Source organism: Hemitrygon akajei, chromosome 1 (assembly GCF_048418815.1).
Source record: "Hemitrygon akajei chromosome 1, sHemAka1.3, whole genome shotgun sequence".
Lineage (NCBI taxonomy): Eukaryota > Metazoa > Chordata > Chondrichthyes > Myliobatiformes > Dasyatidae > Hemitrygon > Hemitrygon akajei.
This window is the reverse complement of record NC_133124.1, coordinates 210,203,295-210,222,601: the sequence shown is the minus strand read 5'-3', so window position 1 is coordinate 210,222,601 and position 19,307 is coordinate 210,203,295. Positions and strand designations below refer to the sequence as shown.

Genomic DNA, 19,307 nt, shown 5'->3' with positions numbered 1-19,307 from the left:
ATTGTTCTTACCAGGGGTGGTGAGCTTAAACTCCAGGCAGCATTGCTCTTTGGATCTCAGGAGCTCACAAACTTCTCTACCATGACAAGATGACGACCCTCAGATCTTGATTGGCATTAAGCAGGCCCAATGGCAATCAGAGCTGGACTTCAAGATTGGTTTATTATTGTCACAACTACTGAGATACAGAGAGAGCTTTTGTTTGTGACCATCCAGTTAGCCCATGCCATACATTGGTACATTGAGGTCGTCAAAAAGAAAAAAAGTTGGTAAACTTTTGCCTCTGAGAAAGCTCAGGTAAACGCAAAGTGCAAGGGTCTCGATCTCCCGACCTGAGGTAGAATGGGAGATCAGGAATTCATCTTTAATGTCGGAGAGATCCATCCAGTGTCTGGCAACAGTGGGGATAGAAGCTATCCTTGAAACTGGTAGCACATGGTCTCAAGCTTTTGATTCTCCTGCCCAGCTGGAGAAGAGGGGAGAGAGAATTACTGGGGTCCTTGATTATGACGGCTACTTTCCCAAGGTAGTGGGAAGTGCAGATGGAGTCAGTGGAGGGTTGGTTGGTTTGCGTGACAAGTGGGGCGATTGGGTGACTCTATCTCATGTTTCTCTTTCCTCTTTCTCCACAGGGATCTGAAGCCAGAGAACATCCTGCTCGATGACAACGGTGGGTGTAGTTCAAGGTCTCCAGGACCAAGTGTGAGGTCTGCCGGTTAGGTGACTGTTCAGTAACCATGGCTGGAGTTGGCTTCTTACTGCCACACTATGTGTCAGCCCAGAACATGTTCTCCAACAGCGTCAACATTACCATTTCTCTAACTGCAAGAACGTTGGCTATGCTACAATCTTTCCAAATTTACTTTTCAAAGTCAAGTTAGTTTATTGTCATAAGCCCAGGTACATGTCTGCGTGGGAGTAATAAACACCTTTTTGCAGGAACATCTCAGGCACGTAGCATCAGGTACTCAACATTCACAAGAAAAACTGAAATTGCATAGACATTTTTACAAGAAAGAGCAGAATTAGAACAGTCGATTATTGTGCAACCTGATCCATGAACATTATTATCTCCAATTTCTGGTAACTTTTCCCCCTCCCCCTTCCCTCTTTTCCAATTCCCCACTCTGGCCCCCCTCTTACCTCTTCTCCACACCTGCCCATCACCTCCCACTGGTTTCCCTTTCTCCCATGGTCCATTCTCCTCTCCTATCAGATTCCTTCTTCTCCAGTCCTTTACCTTTTCCACCTATCACCTCCCAGCTTCTTACTTCATCCCCCCTCCCCCTTCCTCTATCACCTTCTTGCTTGTCCTCCTCCCCCTCGCCCTACCTTCTTATTCTGGCATCTACCCCCTTTCTTTACAGTCCTGATGAAAGGTCTTGACTGAAATGACTGTTTATTCCCCTCCATAGATGCTGCCTGACCTGCTGAGTTCCTCCAGCATTTTGCTTGTGCTGTTCTGGATTTCCAGCTTCTGCAGAATCTGTGGCGCCTATCAAAATCAATGTTTTAGCCTTAAAAAATATGCTGGAGACATTCAGCAGCTCAGGTAGCATCCATAGTAAGCTTAAATGCAGTTACGTTTCAGGTCTGTAGTTGTCTGACAGAGTGCCACAGATCTGAAATCTCTTTCTCTTTCCCCCACATTTGCAGCCTGACCTGTTGAATGGTGCATCTGTTTTCTGATTTTTTTTTTGTATTTCCAGCAGTCTTTTATTTATTTTTTGCTTATTGGTCTGACTTTGAGGAGGTATTGATAAGCTTCTAGAATAGAACAGCGCACTGCAGGCTCTTCAGCCCACAATGTTGTGCTAACTCTTTAACCTACTCCTAAAGGGCCCTCCGTTTTTCTGGCAGTGCTCCTCCCCTTCAGTGCCACACTGGAGTCTCAGCCAAAAGCTTCTGTGCTCAAGTTGAGTGAACGTAAAACATTACAGCACAGTACAAACCCTTCGGCCCACAATGATGTTCTCTTACACTGTCTGGATTCAATCCGGATAGCCCTTCATTTTCTTTCAGTCATGTGCCTATCTAAGAGTCTCTTAAATGCCCCTAATGTGTTTGCCTCCACCACCACCCATGGCAGCGCATTCCAAAAATCTACCACTCTACGTTAAAGTCAAGTCAAGTCGCTTTTTATTGTCAATTTCGACCATAAACTGCTTGTACGGTACACAGTAAAAATGAAACAACGTTCCTCCAGGACCCTGGTGCTACATGAAACAACACAAAACTAAAATAAAAACTAAAAACAAAAATCTACCCCTGTCATCCCCCCTATACTTCCCTCCAATCATCTTCAAATTCTGCCCTCTTGAATTAGCTGTTTCTGCTCTAGGAAACGTATTTCTGCAGAGCATATTTCCACATTGGGTTAGTGAGGCTTTACTGTTCGATCAAGGATATTTCCAAGCTAGGAATGTGAGTGACTTGGAGGGGAATCTCAAGGTGGTGGTGTTCCTAAGTACCTGCTCTACCATCTCCTCTTTGGAGATGGAGGTTAAAGATATAGATTGGCTTTATTTGTCACATGTATATTGAAACATACGACAGAATGCATTGTTTGCGTCAAATCAGCGAGAATTATACTGATTTACAATGACCAACTACCCTACCAACTGGGATGTCTTTGGACGAAGGAAACAGGAACACCCGGAGAAAACCCACGCAGTCACAGGAAAGAACGTACAAACTCCTTACAGGCAGTGGAGGGAATTGAACCCAGATCGTCTGTACTGTAAAGCATTGTGCTGATCACTACACCCTGCTCATGGAGTGTCTGTCCCACTCCCATCAGGTAGGAGGCTGCACGGCATCCAGGACAACCAGACTCAAAAACAGTTACTTACCCCAAGCAGTGAGGCTGATCAACTCCTCCAACCACTACCCCACCCTACTACATGTGCCTCCAGCACTGCTTTATCAGTTCCTGTCAGAGTCACCTTATGTACAGACTCTCCTGTGCCTCACATCAATTTATGGACATGTAATCTATTTTATGTATTTATATATATTGTTTTTTTTATTGTCATGTTTCATATCGTGTAGTTTTTTTGAGCTGCATTGGATCTGGAGTAACGATTATTTTATTCTCCTTTACAGTTATGTACTGGAAATGACATTAAACAATCTTAAAATCTAAACCATTACAAATACCAACACAAGTACTAAACAATAGAACCATGAGCTCCTGTCTGTCGCTGTGTAAAGGAAAAGAGAACTGAATTTACAAAGTGCCTTTCATTTCATCCTGAAGCACTTTGTCAGCCAGTGAAGTCCTTGTTTGCTTTTGAGGTGTAGTTATCAATGTGGTTTATCAAATCTGGCAGCAGTTCTGCAAACTGTAATCTTCCACAAATAGAAGTGAGATTATGACCAAATAAAATGGTTTAATGATGTTGAACAAGGGATCAATATTGGCTCATGCGTGTATGGATATAGGAATTAAGAGCTGGAGTTGGTCAGCTGACCTTCATGTTGGCCATTTAATAAGACCATGGATGATCTCCTTGTAGGTGCAACCCCACCCTTTCCCACCATCACCAACAGCCTTTCTGCTCCTAACCCTTCCCTTCCCCCACCATCTTGCTTTATTCAGTGTCTACCTGAATTTCAGAAGGTTCTGCTTGCCCCGTCCTTTCAGATGGGAGGGTTGCAAAGATTCCGAAATGTCTGAGGTAAATTGTTTGGCCTCTTAACTGGGTGATCTGTTAAGTTTAAACAGGGCCCAAAAGTCCAGGTTCTCTCATTTGAAGAAACGCTTCACCAGAGGCCCTCAGAATGGGAGCAGCCACGATATTCCCATTTTGTTTAGACAAAGAGGGAACTTGAGGTCCATGTCCATAAATCCCTCAAAGTTTCCGAGCAAGTTGATAAAGTGGTTAAGAAGGCTTACTTAGTCTTAATTGGCCTTAATTAGTTGGGGATTGAATTCAAGAGCCATGAGGTAATGTTACAGCTCCATAAAACCCTGCTTAGACCACACTTGGAGTATAATGTTCAGTTCTAGTTAACTATTTCCTCTGTAGGACCATTGGGTTCCTCAAGCATCTCGTGGGTGCTTGATAGTCAGTACGGACTCGTTAGGCCAAAAGGCCTGTTTCCAGGCTGTGTCATTCTATGACTCGATGTGAAGTGAAGGGTTCATGGAAACTTTGATTTGCAGTATCCTGACACTCCTGAGTAATGTCAGATGGCCTTCTTTCCTCCTGGAACAGGACACATTCGATTGTCAGACCTGGGACTGGCGGTGACGATACCACAAGGAGAGAAGATCCGAGGGCGAGTGGGCACCGTCGGATACATGGGTGAGTGAACTCTTACCTCCAACCGTGAGCCTTGCTCCAGCACAAAACGCCTTTTAAAGTTGGCAGCATTTATTTTTTTTTACGATTTTATGTATTTCCATATTAAAAGTTCCATGACAGTGTTTATTCATTGTGCTGAAGCTTTAAAGAGATTTGTTTATGAGAAACTTTAGCTTTCCAAAACCTTCCCTTTCCCAAGCAAGAGCTGGATGGTTTAAATATTTAGATTAAATTCAGCAGCTATGTCCTTAAAGCAGATGAGTCAGCTCCAAGGCAGGTTTCAAACAACTCGGTCGATGTGATGTGGAAATGAATTGTCTCACAGTTTGGGACTTAGGTTGCTTGGACCTTGTATCCTGCACTGTTCCTCTCCCTCCCCCTCCACCCCCCAGTGTGGCTGTGACTACACTATTACAGAATCCATTGCAATGAGGGACGTTGTTCAGTAGGAGGGTGTTCTGCAGTTGGGTTGCTGTGTTCCTACCTAATTTCAATGATTGGATGTGTGCAAGGAGTATTTTCTTTCAATCACATTGTCCTGTAATCCTTTAACCCCTCACCCCCTCACCAGTCAGGAACATGGTACATGGAGGAGAGGGGCTTGGAGGGTTATGGGCTGAACATGGGCAACTTTGTGTTAACAGGGAGGATGTTGTGCTGGGAATCGACCAATTGGACTGAGGGGGTCTGTTTACTCTTGCGTCTAACCTCCCAATCTCAGCATTAAATACACCCAGTGACTTGGTCTCCACGGCCCCATGTGGTAATGAATTGCACAAATTTACCACCCTCTAGCTGAGGGAAAGGAAATGGGCCTTTCAGGCCTCCAGGCCAAACTCGACATCCTCCCAGTTACCCGTATTCAGCTGGTAACCTTACAAGCCCCTCCCCTCCCTTTAACGGGTTCTTGACTGGTAAGGTGGTTAAGGGTGTCGGGGAAAAGGCGGAACAATGGGTTTGAAGACACAATTGGCCATGAATAAATGGTGGAGCAGACTCAGGGGGTCAAGTGGCCTAATTCTGTTCCTGTGTCGTATCAAAAGTTCAAAGGACGTTTATTATCAAAGTATGTGTACGATACACATCCTTGAGCTTCGTTTCCTTAGAGGCAATCACAAAGCAAAGAGGCCCAGTAGACCCATCTAAAAAATAAAAACACTGTCAAACACCCAATGAGCAGGGAAAAAAATTCAAATTGTGCGAACAGTAAAAGTAAGTAAATATCATTCAGAACTGAGGTTCATGAAAGTGGATCCACTGCCACAGCCAGTCGTCACTGCAGCCAGTTCAGGAGCCCATTAGTTGCAGGCCGACAGCCTCAGTTCAGTGCAAAGATGAGTAAACCTCGCAGAGCAGCGAGCTGCACTCCGGTCCGTCCCTCGCCTCCAGCCCTGACACCCTGGCGCTTTCAATCTGGCTCGGCACTTAAATCAGCCAGACCCCGGATCATCTCTCACTCTCGGGACCAGGACCTGCGCCTTGATTCGGTGCATACCTGACCTTTCCAGTTTGGCCTGGCACTGAAATTGGTCAAACCTCAGCCTTGCCTTGGTTCTGCCTTACGGTGAAAAGGTACTCATCGAAACATGCGTCAACAGCCAACGCAGTCCAAGTATGTGCTGGGGGCAGCCCGTAAGCGTTGCCACGCTTCTGGCGCCAACATAGCGTGCTCACAGCTCAGTAAGGCGAACCGTGCATCTTTGGAAACCGGAGCGGCAGGAGGAAACCCATGCAGTCAAAGGAAGAATGTACAAATTCCTTAACGGACAGCTGCAGGAATTGAACTCTGGTTTCTGGCGCTGTGAGCCATTGTGCTAACCGCTCCACTACAGTGCTGCCCCACAGTACATTTTCCACTGAGGCTGGGTGGGACTACAACCAGAGGTCATAGGTTAAGGGTGAAAGGTGAAGAGTTTAAGGGGGCACGAAGGGAAGCTTCTTCAATCAGAGGGTGGTGAGAGTGTGGAATGAGCTGCCATTGCAAGTGGTGCATGTGAGCTCAATTTCAATGTTTAAGAGAAGTTTGGACAGGTACATGGATGGTAGGGGTATGGAGGGCTAGGGTCCCCATGCAGGTCGATGGGAGTAGGCAGTTTAAATAGTCTGGCACAGATTAGATGGGCTGAAGGGCCTCTTGCTGTGCTGATCTTTTCAATAACTTTATGACTAGGTACAATACAGGTGTAGATTAAAGTGTGCCAAGTGGAGAATATCACAGGTAGAATGAGTGCAATTACAGAAAGTGTTTGAAGCTTTCGTCCTCTCATTTCCAGCTCCCGAGGTGATCAACAACGAGCAGTACACAGTGGGCCCCGACTGGTGGGGTCTGGGATGTCTCATCTATGAGATGACAGCCGGTCAATCGCCGTTCCGTGCCCGGAAGGAGAGGGTGAAACGGGAAGAGGTGGAGAAGAGGGTGCAACAACAGGAGGAGGAATACTCCGACAAATTCTCGGAGGACGCTAAGCGCATTTGTAGGATGGTGAGCTGCAGAGTCTTCCTGGGCTAACTGAAAATGAAACATTAGCATTCTCACATTGCTGGCTACAAAAAAAGAAAGATTAAAATAGAAGCAACACATACAAAATGCTGGTGGAACACAGCAGGCCAGGCAGCATCTATAAGGAGAAGCACTGTCGACTATTCTTTCCTTTCAATTAGTCCTGACGAAGGGTCTGGGCCCGAAACGTCAACAGTGCTTCTCCTTATAGATGCTGCCTGGCCTGCTGCGTTCCACCAGCATTTTGTGTGTGTTGCTTGAATTTCCAGCATCTGCAGATTTCCTCGTGGAAGATTAAAATAGACTTTTATTTTTGTGTGGTTTAGTTGGGACCCATCTTTGTGGGCGATGTACCTACCATCAGCTTTCTCAAACCAACATTAGGGATTAAAATTAGGCAGTGATGCGAAAATAAAATACTGCAGACACTGTAAATCTGAAATAAAATCAAGGGAATTATACGTAGAGAGTTGATGACAGGCACTAAACAAATATTAACTAAAGTGTGCACACAGTCCTTTACTACAGCACCACCCCACTGTCTACCGTTTCCACGGCACCTATGGTCTACCTGGTCCATGGCAACGTGAGACAAAAAGAGACTGAATGGTTACTGTGCGCTAGATTTAAACACTACTAGCACTGTTGGTGTCATCAGCTAAATGGAAGCTAGTGGGAGGGGCTGCAATGCTGCACCCCTTCAGCATTACACTGGAGTTTCAGCCAAAGTTTTCATGCTCAGGTTGAGTGAACGTAAAACACTACAGCACAGTACAGGCCCTTTGACCCACAATGAGATTCTGACCTTCTAACCTACTCGATCAAACTGGATAGCTCTCTGTTTTTTTTATCATCCATTAGAGTCTCTAATGTCTCTAATGTATTGGCCTCCACCACTATCCCTGGCAGCACACTGGCAACCACCACTCTCTGTGTAATAACAAAAGTAACTCTGACACCCCCCCCTCCAAATCATTCTCCAATCACCTTAAAATTATGCCTTCTCATACTCGCCATTTCTACACTGCAGAACAGTCTCTGGCTCTCGACTCTTATCATCTTGTACACCTCTACCAAGTCACCTGTCATCTTCCTTCACTCCAAAGGGGAGAGCCCTAGCTCACTTGATCTTTTCTCATGAGGCAGGCTCTCTAATCTGGGCTGCACCCTGCTAAATCTCCGTAATCTTTCTGAAGCATCCATGCCCTTTCTGTAATGAGGTGGCCAGAGCTGAATACTGTTCTCCAAGTGTGGTCTAGCCAGAGTTTTATTGGACCTCAGCATTACCTCACGGCTCTGGATCTCAGTCCCCCCACCCAATGAGGACCAACGCACCACTGAGACGCCTTAACCACCCTATCAACTTCCTCTGCATTTCTGGGACATCTATGGCTCTGGAATGCAAAATTGCCCTGTTCCCCAGTACTGCCATGAATCCTGCCATTAACCCTGTATTCTGACTTCCAGAGTGTGTCATGGTAAACGTGGGTTCGAGTGACACAGAACCATAGAACATTACAGCACCTTGGCCCTTCTTGGCTGTGCCGAACCATTTTCCTGCCTAGCCCCACTGACCTGCACCTGGACCATATCCCTCCATACCCCTCTCATCCATGTACCTGTCCAAGTTTTTCTTAAATGTTATAAGTGAGCCCGCATTTACCACTTCATCTGGCAGCTCATTCCACACTCCCACCACTCTCTGTGTGAAGAAGCCTCCCCTAATGTTCCCTTTAAACTTTTCCCCCTTCACCCTTAACCCATGTCCTCTGTTTTTTTTCTCCCCTAGCCTCAGTAGAAAAAGCCTGCTTGCATAATTTTATATACCTCTATCAAATCTCCCCTCATTCTTCTACGCTCCAGGGAATAAAGTCCTAACATATTCAACCTTTCTCTGTAACTCAGTTTCTCAAGTCCCAGCAACATCCTTGTAAATCTTCTCTGCACTCTTTCAACCTTATTAATATCCTTCCTGTAATTAGGTGACCGAAACTGCACACAATACTCCAAATTCAGCCTCACCAGTATCTTATACAACCTCACCATAACATTCCAACTCTTATACTCAATACTTTGATTTATAAAGGCCAATGTACCAAAAGCTCTCTTTACTATCCTATCTACCTGTGACGCCACTTTTAAGGAATTATGTATCTGTATTCCCAGATCCCTCTGTTCTACTGCACTCCTCAGTGTTCTACCATTTACCTTGTATGTTCTACCTTGGTTTGTCCTTCCAAAGTGCAATTACTCAGATTTGTCTGCATTAAACTCCATCTGCCATTTGTCAGCCCATTTTTCCGGCTGGTCCAAATCCCTCTGCAAGCTTTGAAAACTTTCCTCACTGTCCACTACACCTCCAATCTTTGTATCATCAGTAAATTTGTTGATCCAATTTACCACATTATCATCCATATCATTGATATAGATGACAAATGTCTTGTCCACCAATTCACAACTGATAATAATAGAGATTTAATAGAGAAGTAAATATTGTGTTGAAGAGGAAATTCAGACTCAAAGTCTTATGTTAGGGTTACAACAACAAATTACCCTTTATTTCATACCCCTTGTTTATGTTGCCGAAAGAGCAGGAAATGGTCTTTGATCAGCTCAAACTGATTAACGTTCAGGCAAATATTTGCAAATCTCCACCAGAAAGCAGGCAACAGCTAAAGGGGTCCAGCTGTTTGTATCAGACTAAACACAGCCTTTCATCTTGCAAAGCCTGTGCTGTGAACTCTGGGATTAAAGTGTCAAGTGAAAGCCACAAAATGCCACAAATTGAAATGTTTGGTTATTCTTCCAGTGAAGGCTACAGATGCATTCCTTGACTAAAGTCAAATGTTGAATCCTCTCTGAGAAATCAAATCTGTGTGAAAGGATAGACAGGAATATTTAAATGCCAAAAATTATAATAAACCAACAGATGCAGGAAACCTGAATGAAAAACTCAGCAGGTCAAACAGGATCTGTGAAGAGAGAAAAACTAGTGGAACGCAGAAGAGAACAGCACATGAACAGGCCCTTTGACCCACAATGTTGTGCTGAACTAATTAAACTAGTAACTAAATGTCTCACTGAACGAATAAATTCTGCCTACACAATGTCCGTATCTCTCCATTTATGTGGCTATCGAGAAACCTCTTAAAGTTCAAAGTTTAGAGTAAATTTTATTATCATAGTACATGCCGTGTATGTCACCATATACAATACTAAGATTAATTTTGCGGGCATATTCAATAAATCTATAGAATAATAACCATAACAGACTAAATGAAAGACCGCCCAACTGGAGCATTCAACCAGAGTGCAGGAGACAACAAAGTGGGCAAATACAAAAAGAAGAAATTATAAATAAATAAACAAACAAACGAGCAAGCAATAAATATTGAGAACATGAGATGAAGAGTCCTTGGAAGTGAGTCCATAGGCTGTGGGAACAGTTCAGTGATGGGGCAAGTGAAGCTGTCCACTCTGGTTCAAGATCCTGATGGTAGAGGGGCAGTAACTGTTCCTGAACCTGATGGTGAGGGTCCTGAGGGTCTTGTACCTTTGTCCTGATGGCAGCAGCGAGAGAAGGGAGCATGTCCTGGGTGGTGGACATCCATGACGATGGATGCTGCTCAGCATTTATGGAGATGTGCTCAATGGTTGGGAAGACTTGACCCATGATGGACTGGTCCAGATCCACTCTTAAGTGCCCTATCATATCTGTGTCCACAATCAAAATTCCCAGGTCCCTGTGTGAAGAAAAACTTGTCCAGTACATCTCCCTTGAACTTACCCCCTCTAGCGTGTCCCCTAGTTTTAGACATTCTGACCCTGGGGGGAAAAGATCCAGCTGTCCACTCTCATAATCTTATAAAATTCGATTGTGTCTCCCTTCAGCCCCACCGTTCCGGGGAAATCTACACAAATGTGTCCCACCTCTTGTTACAGCACACCCTCTAATTCAGGTGGCACCCTGGTAAACCTCTTCTGAATCCTCTCCAAAGCTTCCACATCCCTCCAATTTTTTATTCTTTCTTACTATATCTGAGCACTTGTAATGTTGCTATGACACTGTAATTTCCTCTGGGATCAATAAAGTATCTATCTATTAATGTGCAACCAGAATGGAATGCAATACTCCAAATGAAGCCTAACCAGAGTTTTATAAAGCTGCATTATAACTTGCTGGCCCTTGAACTCAGCTCCTCAACTAATAAAGCTTTATCCTTTAAAACTAATAAACATCAATCACCCAATCCCGACGGGTGAAGCCACTTTCAGAAAGCTATGGACCTTTAATCAAGGTTTCTCTGTATGTCAACATCTCAGTCCTGACGAAGGGTTTCAGCCCAAAAAGTCAACTCCATAGATACTGCCTGACCTGTTGAGCATTTTGTGCATATTGCTGAACGTTTCCAACACCTGCAGAGTCTCCTATGTTCTAACGGGGTACTTCCCTCTCCCAAAGTTTCTGGGTTTGGATCCTTCCGAGATCCAACAGAGAAACATGTTAATCTATTGTACTTAATTTGCTTTTTCCTTTGGTTTGTTTCAGGATTGAATATTTGTGCATTTTGTTCCTTTTATTTGTACATCTGTCTTGTTGGGAGTGTCCCAATCTGCTGAGTTATAGAATATTATTTATTTATTCATATATTTGAAGACACAGCACAGAATAGGTCCTTCCGGCCTTTCGAGCCATGCCACCCAGCAACCCCTAATTTAAAACTAGCCTAATCACAGGACAATTAACCTACAACTGTACAAAGAACTGTACATTACGCGGTCACGGGGAGAACAGACGAAGTCCTTACAGGCAGCGACGGGAATTGAACCTACGTCTCTGGTACTGTAAAGTGTTGTGCTAACCACTAGGCTACCGTGCCACCCCAAGCTTTTCAACATAAGCACCACATCACACAGACGAAAAGACTTTTAGCTACTCTTTAATGGCTTTATTATTCCACCTAGCTGAAAATGCCCTTTGAGTGAGATGCTAGCTTTATTTGTACATTGCAACATGCTATGAAATGTGTTGTTTGCATCAGTGACTGACACAGTCCGCGGATGTGCAAGAGTTGCCATGCCCCCGACACTAACCTAGCCTGCTCACAATTTACTGCACCTACTCCACACACCTTTGGAGTTTAGGAGGAAACCCACATGGTCACGGGGAGAACATGCAAACTCCTTACAGGCAGAGGTGGGATTTGAACCCCAGTCGCTGTTCACTGGCACTGTAAAGTGATTGTGCTAACCAGTACATTACCTGAGATGAATGCATGGAGGACATGCTTTCAGTCTCGGTAGGAGGACTGGCCTCAAACACTGAACATCTGAGGAGACCCCAAGCTTTTTTTCCCTGACCGAGGGAATCCCGTCTGAAAACCGTGTCAATGTTGATCGCCTCCTTCCTCTTCACAGTTGCTAACCAAAGATCCAAAGCAACGACTCGGTTGCAAAGCTGAGGGAGCCAGCGAGGTGAAGGAGCACTCATTCTTCAAAAGCATCAACTTCAAACGTCTGGAGGCTGGCATGTTGGAGCCTTCCTTTGTACCAGATGTAAGTGTGCGGGGGAGAGGGGGAGGCGGGAAAGGGTTGGGTACCACATTCTCTTGCATTAGAACAGCGGTAGCCACCACTGGTAAATAGCTGCAAAGCGTTTGGTGACTTCCTGAGGAGTTGGGAAGGTGCTGACTAAATGCAGAATTACAGGAATGTTTACTGGCAGTAGATGATGTACGTGTTGTTTTCCAAACAAAGGGAAGCGTGTAGGAATAAAGGGACAAGATTTATGTGGGAATCGGCAGATTTCTGGAGAGAAATGCATTGGGGTCCCTAAAGGCTCACTAAAAAGGTCATTGCTTTATGTGTGAAATACACATCACCAGAGCTCACAGACAGAGAAAAATGTTTTGATCCAGGTAAATGAAACAAAACTTGGTAATATGATAAGCAATTTAGTATCAGACTTCATCTGCTAGAATGGGCAGACACAGGGCAAATGCAGTTTGAAGCATTCGGTCTGAAGCAATTACAAAACCCAGCACTAATAGCAGTCTAACCATTCGGCCCATCAACTCTGCTCTGCCGTTCCATCATGACCGATTTACTGTCCCTCTCAACCCCGTTCTTCTGCCTTCTCCCCATAATCTTTGACACCCTTACTAATCAAGAACCTATCACCTCTGTTTTAAATGTACCCAATGACTTGCCTCCACAGCTGCATGTGGCAATGAATTCCACAGGTTCACCACTCTATAGCTAAAGAAATTCCTTCTCATCTCTGTTCTGAAAGGATGTCACTCTATTCTGAGGCTGTGTCCTCTGGTCTGAGACTGCCCCATGAGAAGAAACATCTTCTCCTTTGCTGTATTTATCAGCTGGAAGCCTGGGTTAAATTGGTGGGAGTATATTATGATGATGTGACGCGGTTTGATTCTTGCCTCCATTCATTCATGGGTGCGGCTGTCCCTCCACTGCCAGAGTTGTGCCTTTAACGGTGTGTCGTCCCTTTGTCTCTCACCGGCAGCCCCGCGCCGTTTACTGCAAGGACGTGCTGGACATTGAACAGTTTTCCACGGTGAAGGGGGTGTACCTGGACCAAACCGACAACGACTTCTACGTGAAATTTGCCACAGGCAGCGTTCCCATCCCTTGGCAAAACGAGGTCAGCTGCAAACTATCTCTTGCATTGTGTCGCAATTCTGCTGCGATGTGGGGAAGTAAAGGGGCCTCAAAGGTCTCAGGAGGGGGATATCTCAGTGAAAGTAATCCCAGTTTTTAAAAAGACCAGAGATTAGTTTTATTTGGCACGCGCGCATCGAAACATACAATGGAGTGCATCATTTGTGTCAAAGAACAACACGGTCCAAGGATGTCTTGGGGTCAGCCCAGAAGTGTCACCATGCTTCTGCCAGCGACATAGCATGCCCACAATTTACTGCCCGTAACACTGGTGTGGGAGGAAACCAGAGCACCCAAAGGAAACCCACACAGTCACAGGGAGAACATGCAAACTCCTTATAGACAGCATCAGGAATTGAACCCCAATCATTGGCACTGTAAAGCATGGCACTAACCCCAACGCTACCAAGCCAACCGTCTGCCCAACGTGAAGGACAGTCTGCAGCAGTTAATTGACCTGCCAGTGCTCACGTCCTCGGGGCGCCTGACAGAAACTCACTTGGTCGTAGGGATGAAGGTGTACACTCCACGCACTCAACGCCCGAGCGCAGGGTCGAACCCGGATCATCGGAACTGTGAGGCAGCAGCTCCACCCGCTCTGCGTCATTTTTCCCAGCTCTCTCCTCACCCTGGCTCCGCTGCTTTCCTGTCACTGCCTCCGGTTCAGGCCCTGCTGCTGGAGATCCCATCCGCTCTGAGTGCTGGACAGAGAGAGAGCTCGCAGTGCGGAGCTCACAGGGAGAGGAGGCACCTGACCATAACCGTACAGTTAGCCTGTCGCGACCTGAACATCTCCTGTCCATCTCCTGAGCTTGAGGGCCCTTCTTCCAACTGCCCCAATCATCCACTACTTAACTCTCCTTGTAGAATGTGTTGCCATTTCTTCTTTTATATATAAGAGGATTCTTTTCGGTGAGATCTAGAAAGAAATTCCAGTAAATGTGAATGATCTCAGCCCGATACTTTAACTGATTTACTTCCCTCCATAGATATTGCCCAACTTTTTATGCATAATATTTGTGTGTAGTTTTTCATTGTTTATATTATATTTCTTTGTTCTACTGTGAATGCCTGCAAGAAAATGAATTTCGGGGTAGTATATGGTGACAAAGTCAAATGACTTGGAACTTCAGAACACAGGAAAATGAGAGCTGCACACAGTTCATTGGCATGGTAGGGGCAGCGTGGTAGCATAGCAATCAGCGCCCTGCTTTACAGTGCCAGCTGTAAGATCAGGGTTCACGTTCCACCACCGGCCATGAGCAGTTTGCACGTTCACCTTGTGACTGCGTGGGTTTCCTCCGGGTCCTTCGATTTCCCCCAGCTTTCCAAAGACGTACGGCTAGGGTCGTTGAGTTACCAAACACGCTACGTGGGAGCCAGAAGCGTGGTGACACAAGCCCGCAGCTCAGCGCAATGCTCGCGGATTTGATTTGACACAAGCGACACATTTTGCTGAAAGCTTTCCTGTACGTGCGGCAAATAGTTAACAAATTTCGGTGGTAACAGCCCTGATTCTGAAATAAATACTGTATATAGCTGGTGCACCACGCTAATGTTTAATGAAGTTTTAAACTGGTCATTTCACAATTATTCAAGAGCAAGGATTATTGTGAATCTGTTGTCCACACTAATCTGCTAAATTCTGTTGTGCGAGGGAGGGGTGTACAGTAACCTAGCCATCACCTCAAAATAAGTGAATGAGGTAATATGAGACTCTGCTTTGTTGCACGGTTTTATCTCAGTAATATTAACTTACCCTTATCAGTCACAAAATTACTGAGTTAAAGATTGTGTGCTTAAAATAATTATATCAGTTCTATTTCTCAGGGACTTGGCTGTAGAACTTTTTGGATCACTTTTTCACCAAGAGTTTGGGACTGGGATTTATGCCTTGGGCACAGCTGGTCTGTGTTTGGGCCAGCGCTCGTTCAGCCTTCTCTTCCAGGATGGGGCAGAGGTTTATTGCCCATTTCCTCTTACAAGGCCCAGAATTGGGGCAGAGGCTGAGACCAGGTGCAGCCAAATAATGCTTCTGATTCCCCCCCCCACTCTTTCTGCAGATGATCGAGACGGAATGCTTCAAGGAACTGAATGTCTTTGGACCAAACAGGACTAGATCTCCAGACCTGGATTGGAACGTCTTCCCAGAGCCACCTAAACGGGGTCTGTTCGATCGGATTTTCCGACGACACGTAAGAATCTGCTTCCTGTGTTTCAGAGTGAAGTAAATTGTGGCTTATCTAAACCCTTTGAAATGTACCAGTTAGGATCTGTGTCTTTGTATTGGCATTGGAAGCCTCCATCAACCTGATGGCTTGAGTATCAATGAGGCCTTACTCAGGTTGGAGGAGCAACAGCACACATTCCGCCTTTGTAGAATGAACATCGATTTTTTTAACTTCCAATAATATCTCCTCCTTCTTACCCTTCCCTTCTGGCTGTGCTCTTACCCCTTCCGTTCTCACTTGCCTATCTCCTCCCTTTGGTGTCTCTCCTTCCTCTTCTCCCCACCTATAAGATCCCTCCTTCAGCCCTTTACCTTTTCCACCTGTTACCCTTCAGCGTTCATCCTCTTCCCCCACCCATCCACTTTCTCCCTCAGCTGTCTTCACCTATCACCTGCCAACTTGTGCTCCTTTCTCACCCCCACCTTCTTATTCCTGCAACTGCCCCCTTCTTTTCCAGGCCCAATGAAAGAACTCAGCCTGAAAAATCGACTGTTTATCCTCTCCCTAGATGCTGACTGACCTGCGTTCCTCCAGTATCTTGTGTCTTTTACTGATGAATTGACCTGTACAAAATTTTTCACTGTACAATAATAATGTATTTGTAATGTATTAATAATGTAATAATAATAATAATGTATTTACCAATACAGAGCAGATAGCTTCTCACACCTCCCCACAGGGTTGCTCAGCTGGTAGAGTCACTGTCTGTCAGTGCTAGGGACCCCAGTTCAATCCTGACCTCAGGTGCTGTCTGTGCAGAGTTCGCACGGTCTCACGGTGACAACTCAGGTTTCGTCATACATCTCAAAGACATGTGGGTTTGGGTTAAGTGGTCCCATGTGCAGATGTGGGGTAGACTCAATGCAGATGGGAGCGCGGGGAGAATTTTGAACCCCAATCACCGGCACTGTGAAGCCACTGTTAGGTTTTTGTGTTAATGGACGTTTGATGGTCATGGTTGACTTGGTGGGTTGAAAGGACCCACTTTTCTGTGATGCTGTACAGGGAGAACCACGAGCACGCATTCATCCTCCCACTCTCCCATACACCCAGAGTCCCTCTGAGTACTGACATTCCTGGCCTGAAGGCACCCAGGGTTGAACTGGGGCATTAATGCACTTCAGCTCCAGAAAGGCATTCCACAACTTGTGGACTCATTCTCAAGGACTCTACAACTCGTGTTCTCTGTACTGTTTATTTACTTATTATTGTTATTTTTGTATTGGCACGGTTTGTCGCCTTTTGCACAGTGGTCGTCTGTCCGTCTTTGTGTGTAATTTTTCATTGATTCTATTGTGGTTCTTTGTACCTACTGTGAATGCCCACAGGAAAATGAATCTCAGGGTGGTGTACGGTGACATATATGCACTTTGAATTTTGAAGGCCTATGGTGCAGTTTCCAGTTCTACGTTGAACTCTGAAACTGTTTTGGTATTCACTGTATAACAGGAAAGACATCATAAGGCTTCAAAGTTCAAAGTGCATATGTATCACCGTAACCATGTCTTTCAGTGAAATTAAACAGAACCAGTTCTGAAGTAAGGATTGAATTACATCAGAGTGTGGAAGTTCCCCTTTCCAACAAGACATTATCATATTGTCTCAGTGTTTTGACTTACATCATGGCCTGTAGTTTCCTTTCATTCCTCTGTTCTGAGAACTCAATGTGTGAGGTGACGCTCGAGATTAAGAATTTCGGTGAGAAGGCAGGAGAATGGGGGTTGAAAAAAATCAGCCACGATTGAACATGAGGAGCCAAATAACCTAATTCTTTGTCTTATCGGCTACATAGAGCAGTACAGCTCAGGAACAGGCCATTCAGCCCACAACGTTGTGCTGAACCAGCTAAAAAGCAAATCAAAACCACCCAAACACTAATCCCTCCTACCTACACCATGTCCGTATCCCTCCATCTTCCTTACACTCATGTGCCTATCTAAACATCTCTTAAAAGCCTCTAATGTATTTGCCTTACCTCTATACCAGGGAGTGCATTCCAGGCATCCACCACTCTCTGAGTAGAAAAACTTTCCCCTCACATCCCCCTTGATCCTACCCCTTCTCTCCTTCAATGCATGCCTTCTGGTTTTGGACATTTCAACCCTGGGAAATACATACTCTCTGTCCACTATATCTATGTCTCTCATAATCTTATAAACCTCTAGCAGATCTCCCCTCAGCCTCCAGTACTCTTGAGAAAACAAGCCAAGTCTATCTAGCCTCTGCACCAGGCAGCATCCTGGTGGAGCTTTAACTCTCATTGGAGAGAGTCCAGAGGAGGTTCATGAGAATGATCCCAGGAATGTAAGATTTGCATTTGATGGTTCTGAGCCTGTACTCGCTGGAGTTTAGAAGAATAAAGGGGCATCTTACTGAAAGCTATTGAACATTGAAAGGCCTCGACAGAATAGATGTGGAGAGAATATTTGCTGTGGGGGGAGTATAGGACCAGGGAGCACAGCTTCAGAATAGGAGAACATTCCTGTAGAACAGGTGGGGAGGAATTTCTTTGGCGAGAGAGTGGTGTATCTGTGGAAATCATTGCCACAGATAGCTGTGGAGGCTAAGTCATTGCGTATATTTAAAGCAGAGCTTGACGGGTTCCTGATTAGTAAGGGTGTCAAAGGTTACAGGGAGAAGGGGGTGAAGAGAGGTAATAAATCAGCCACGATGGAATGGCAGAGCAGACTTGATGGGCTGAATGGCCTAATTCTGCTCCTGTGCCTTATGATCTTGCTGATTCTGTTGCGGAAGTTGAGTTCAACTGTTGTCACGCATAGTGAAAAATGACCCATTCCAATCATTTCAGTGAGCAGCTCACCAAGGAAACGGTAACAGAATGCAAAAGAAAGTGCAACAGGGAGAGACAAAGGAGCAGCACAGGTAGACAATAAGGTACAATGAGGTAGATTGTGAGGTCAAGAGTCCAGTTTATCGCACTGGAGATCCCATTAGTTGACTTAGCGGGGTAGATGCTGTCCTTGAGCCTGGTGGTATGTGCTTTCAGGCTTTTGTATCTCCTGCCTGATGGAAGACATAAGAGTGTCCAGGATGGGTAGAGTTTTTGATACTGTTGCCTACTTTATGGAGGCAGAGAGAAGTGTAGACAGAATCCATGGAGCAGAGGCTGGTTTCCATGACGTGCTGAGTCATGCCCATCTTGGGGAATGTCTTCTTTGTCAGGTTCCCTCTAATCTCCCTGTGACCAAGTGGGTCTCCTCCGAGTGCACTGGTTTCCTCCCATAGTCCAAAGACGTACTGGTCAGTAGGTTAGTTGGTCATCATAAATTGTCCCGTGAGTAGGCTAGGGTTAAATCCGGGGATTGCTGGGCAGCAAAGCTCGACGGGCTGGACCGGTCTACTCTGCACTCTGTCGCAATAAATAAATAAGTAATCCTTTCCCCTTCACCCTAACCCTGTGCTCTCCTGACTTGGGTGCCATTCCTCTGGAAAAGGTTTCCTGATATCTACCTTCTCTAAGCCTTTCATAATTTTATCAGGCCCTCCTTCAGCTCCTCTGCACCAAAGGTAACAAACCCAGCCTATCCACTTTCTCCTCATAACTCCATCCCGGTGAATCGTCTC

General features: G+C 45.3%; 1 protein-coding gene across 1 annotated transcript in view; it reads left to right on the top strand.

The window, feature by feature from the left end:
• The window catches only part of LOC140734981 (G protein-coupled receptor kinase 5-like), a 199,506-nt gene that overhangs the window by 173,773 nt on the left and 6,426 nt on the right, over positions 1–19,307 (top strand). Inside the window, exons 10-15 of the mRNA XM_073059759.1 lie at positions 633–670; positions 4,221–4,310; positions 6,584–6,792; positions 12,229–12,366; positions 13,337–13,474; positions 15,555–15,686. Of these exons, the coding sequence (XP_072915860.1) occupies positions 633–670; positions 4,221–4,310; positions 6,584–6,792; positions 12,229–12,366; positions 13,337–13,474; positions 15,555–15,686 (745 nt within the window). The remainder of the gene's footprint in view (positions 1–632; positions 671–4,220; positions 4,311–6,583; positions 6,793–12,228; positions 12,367–13,336; positions 13,475–15,554; positions 15,687–19,307) is intronic.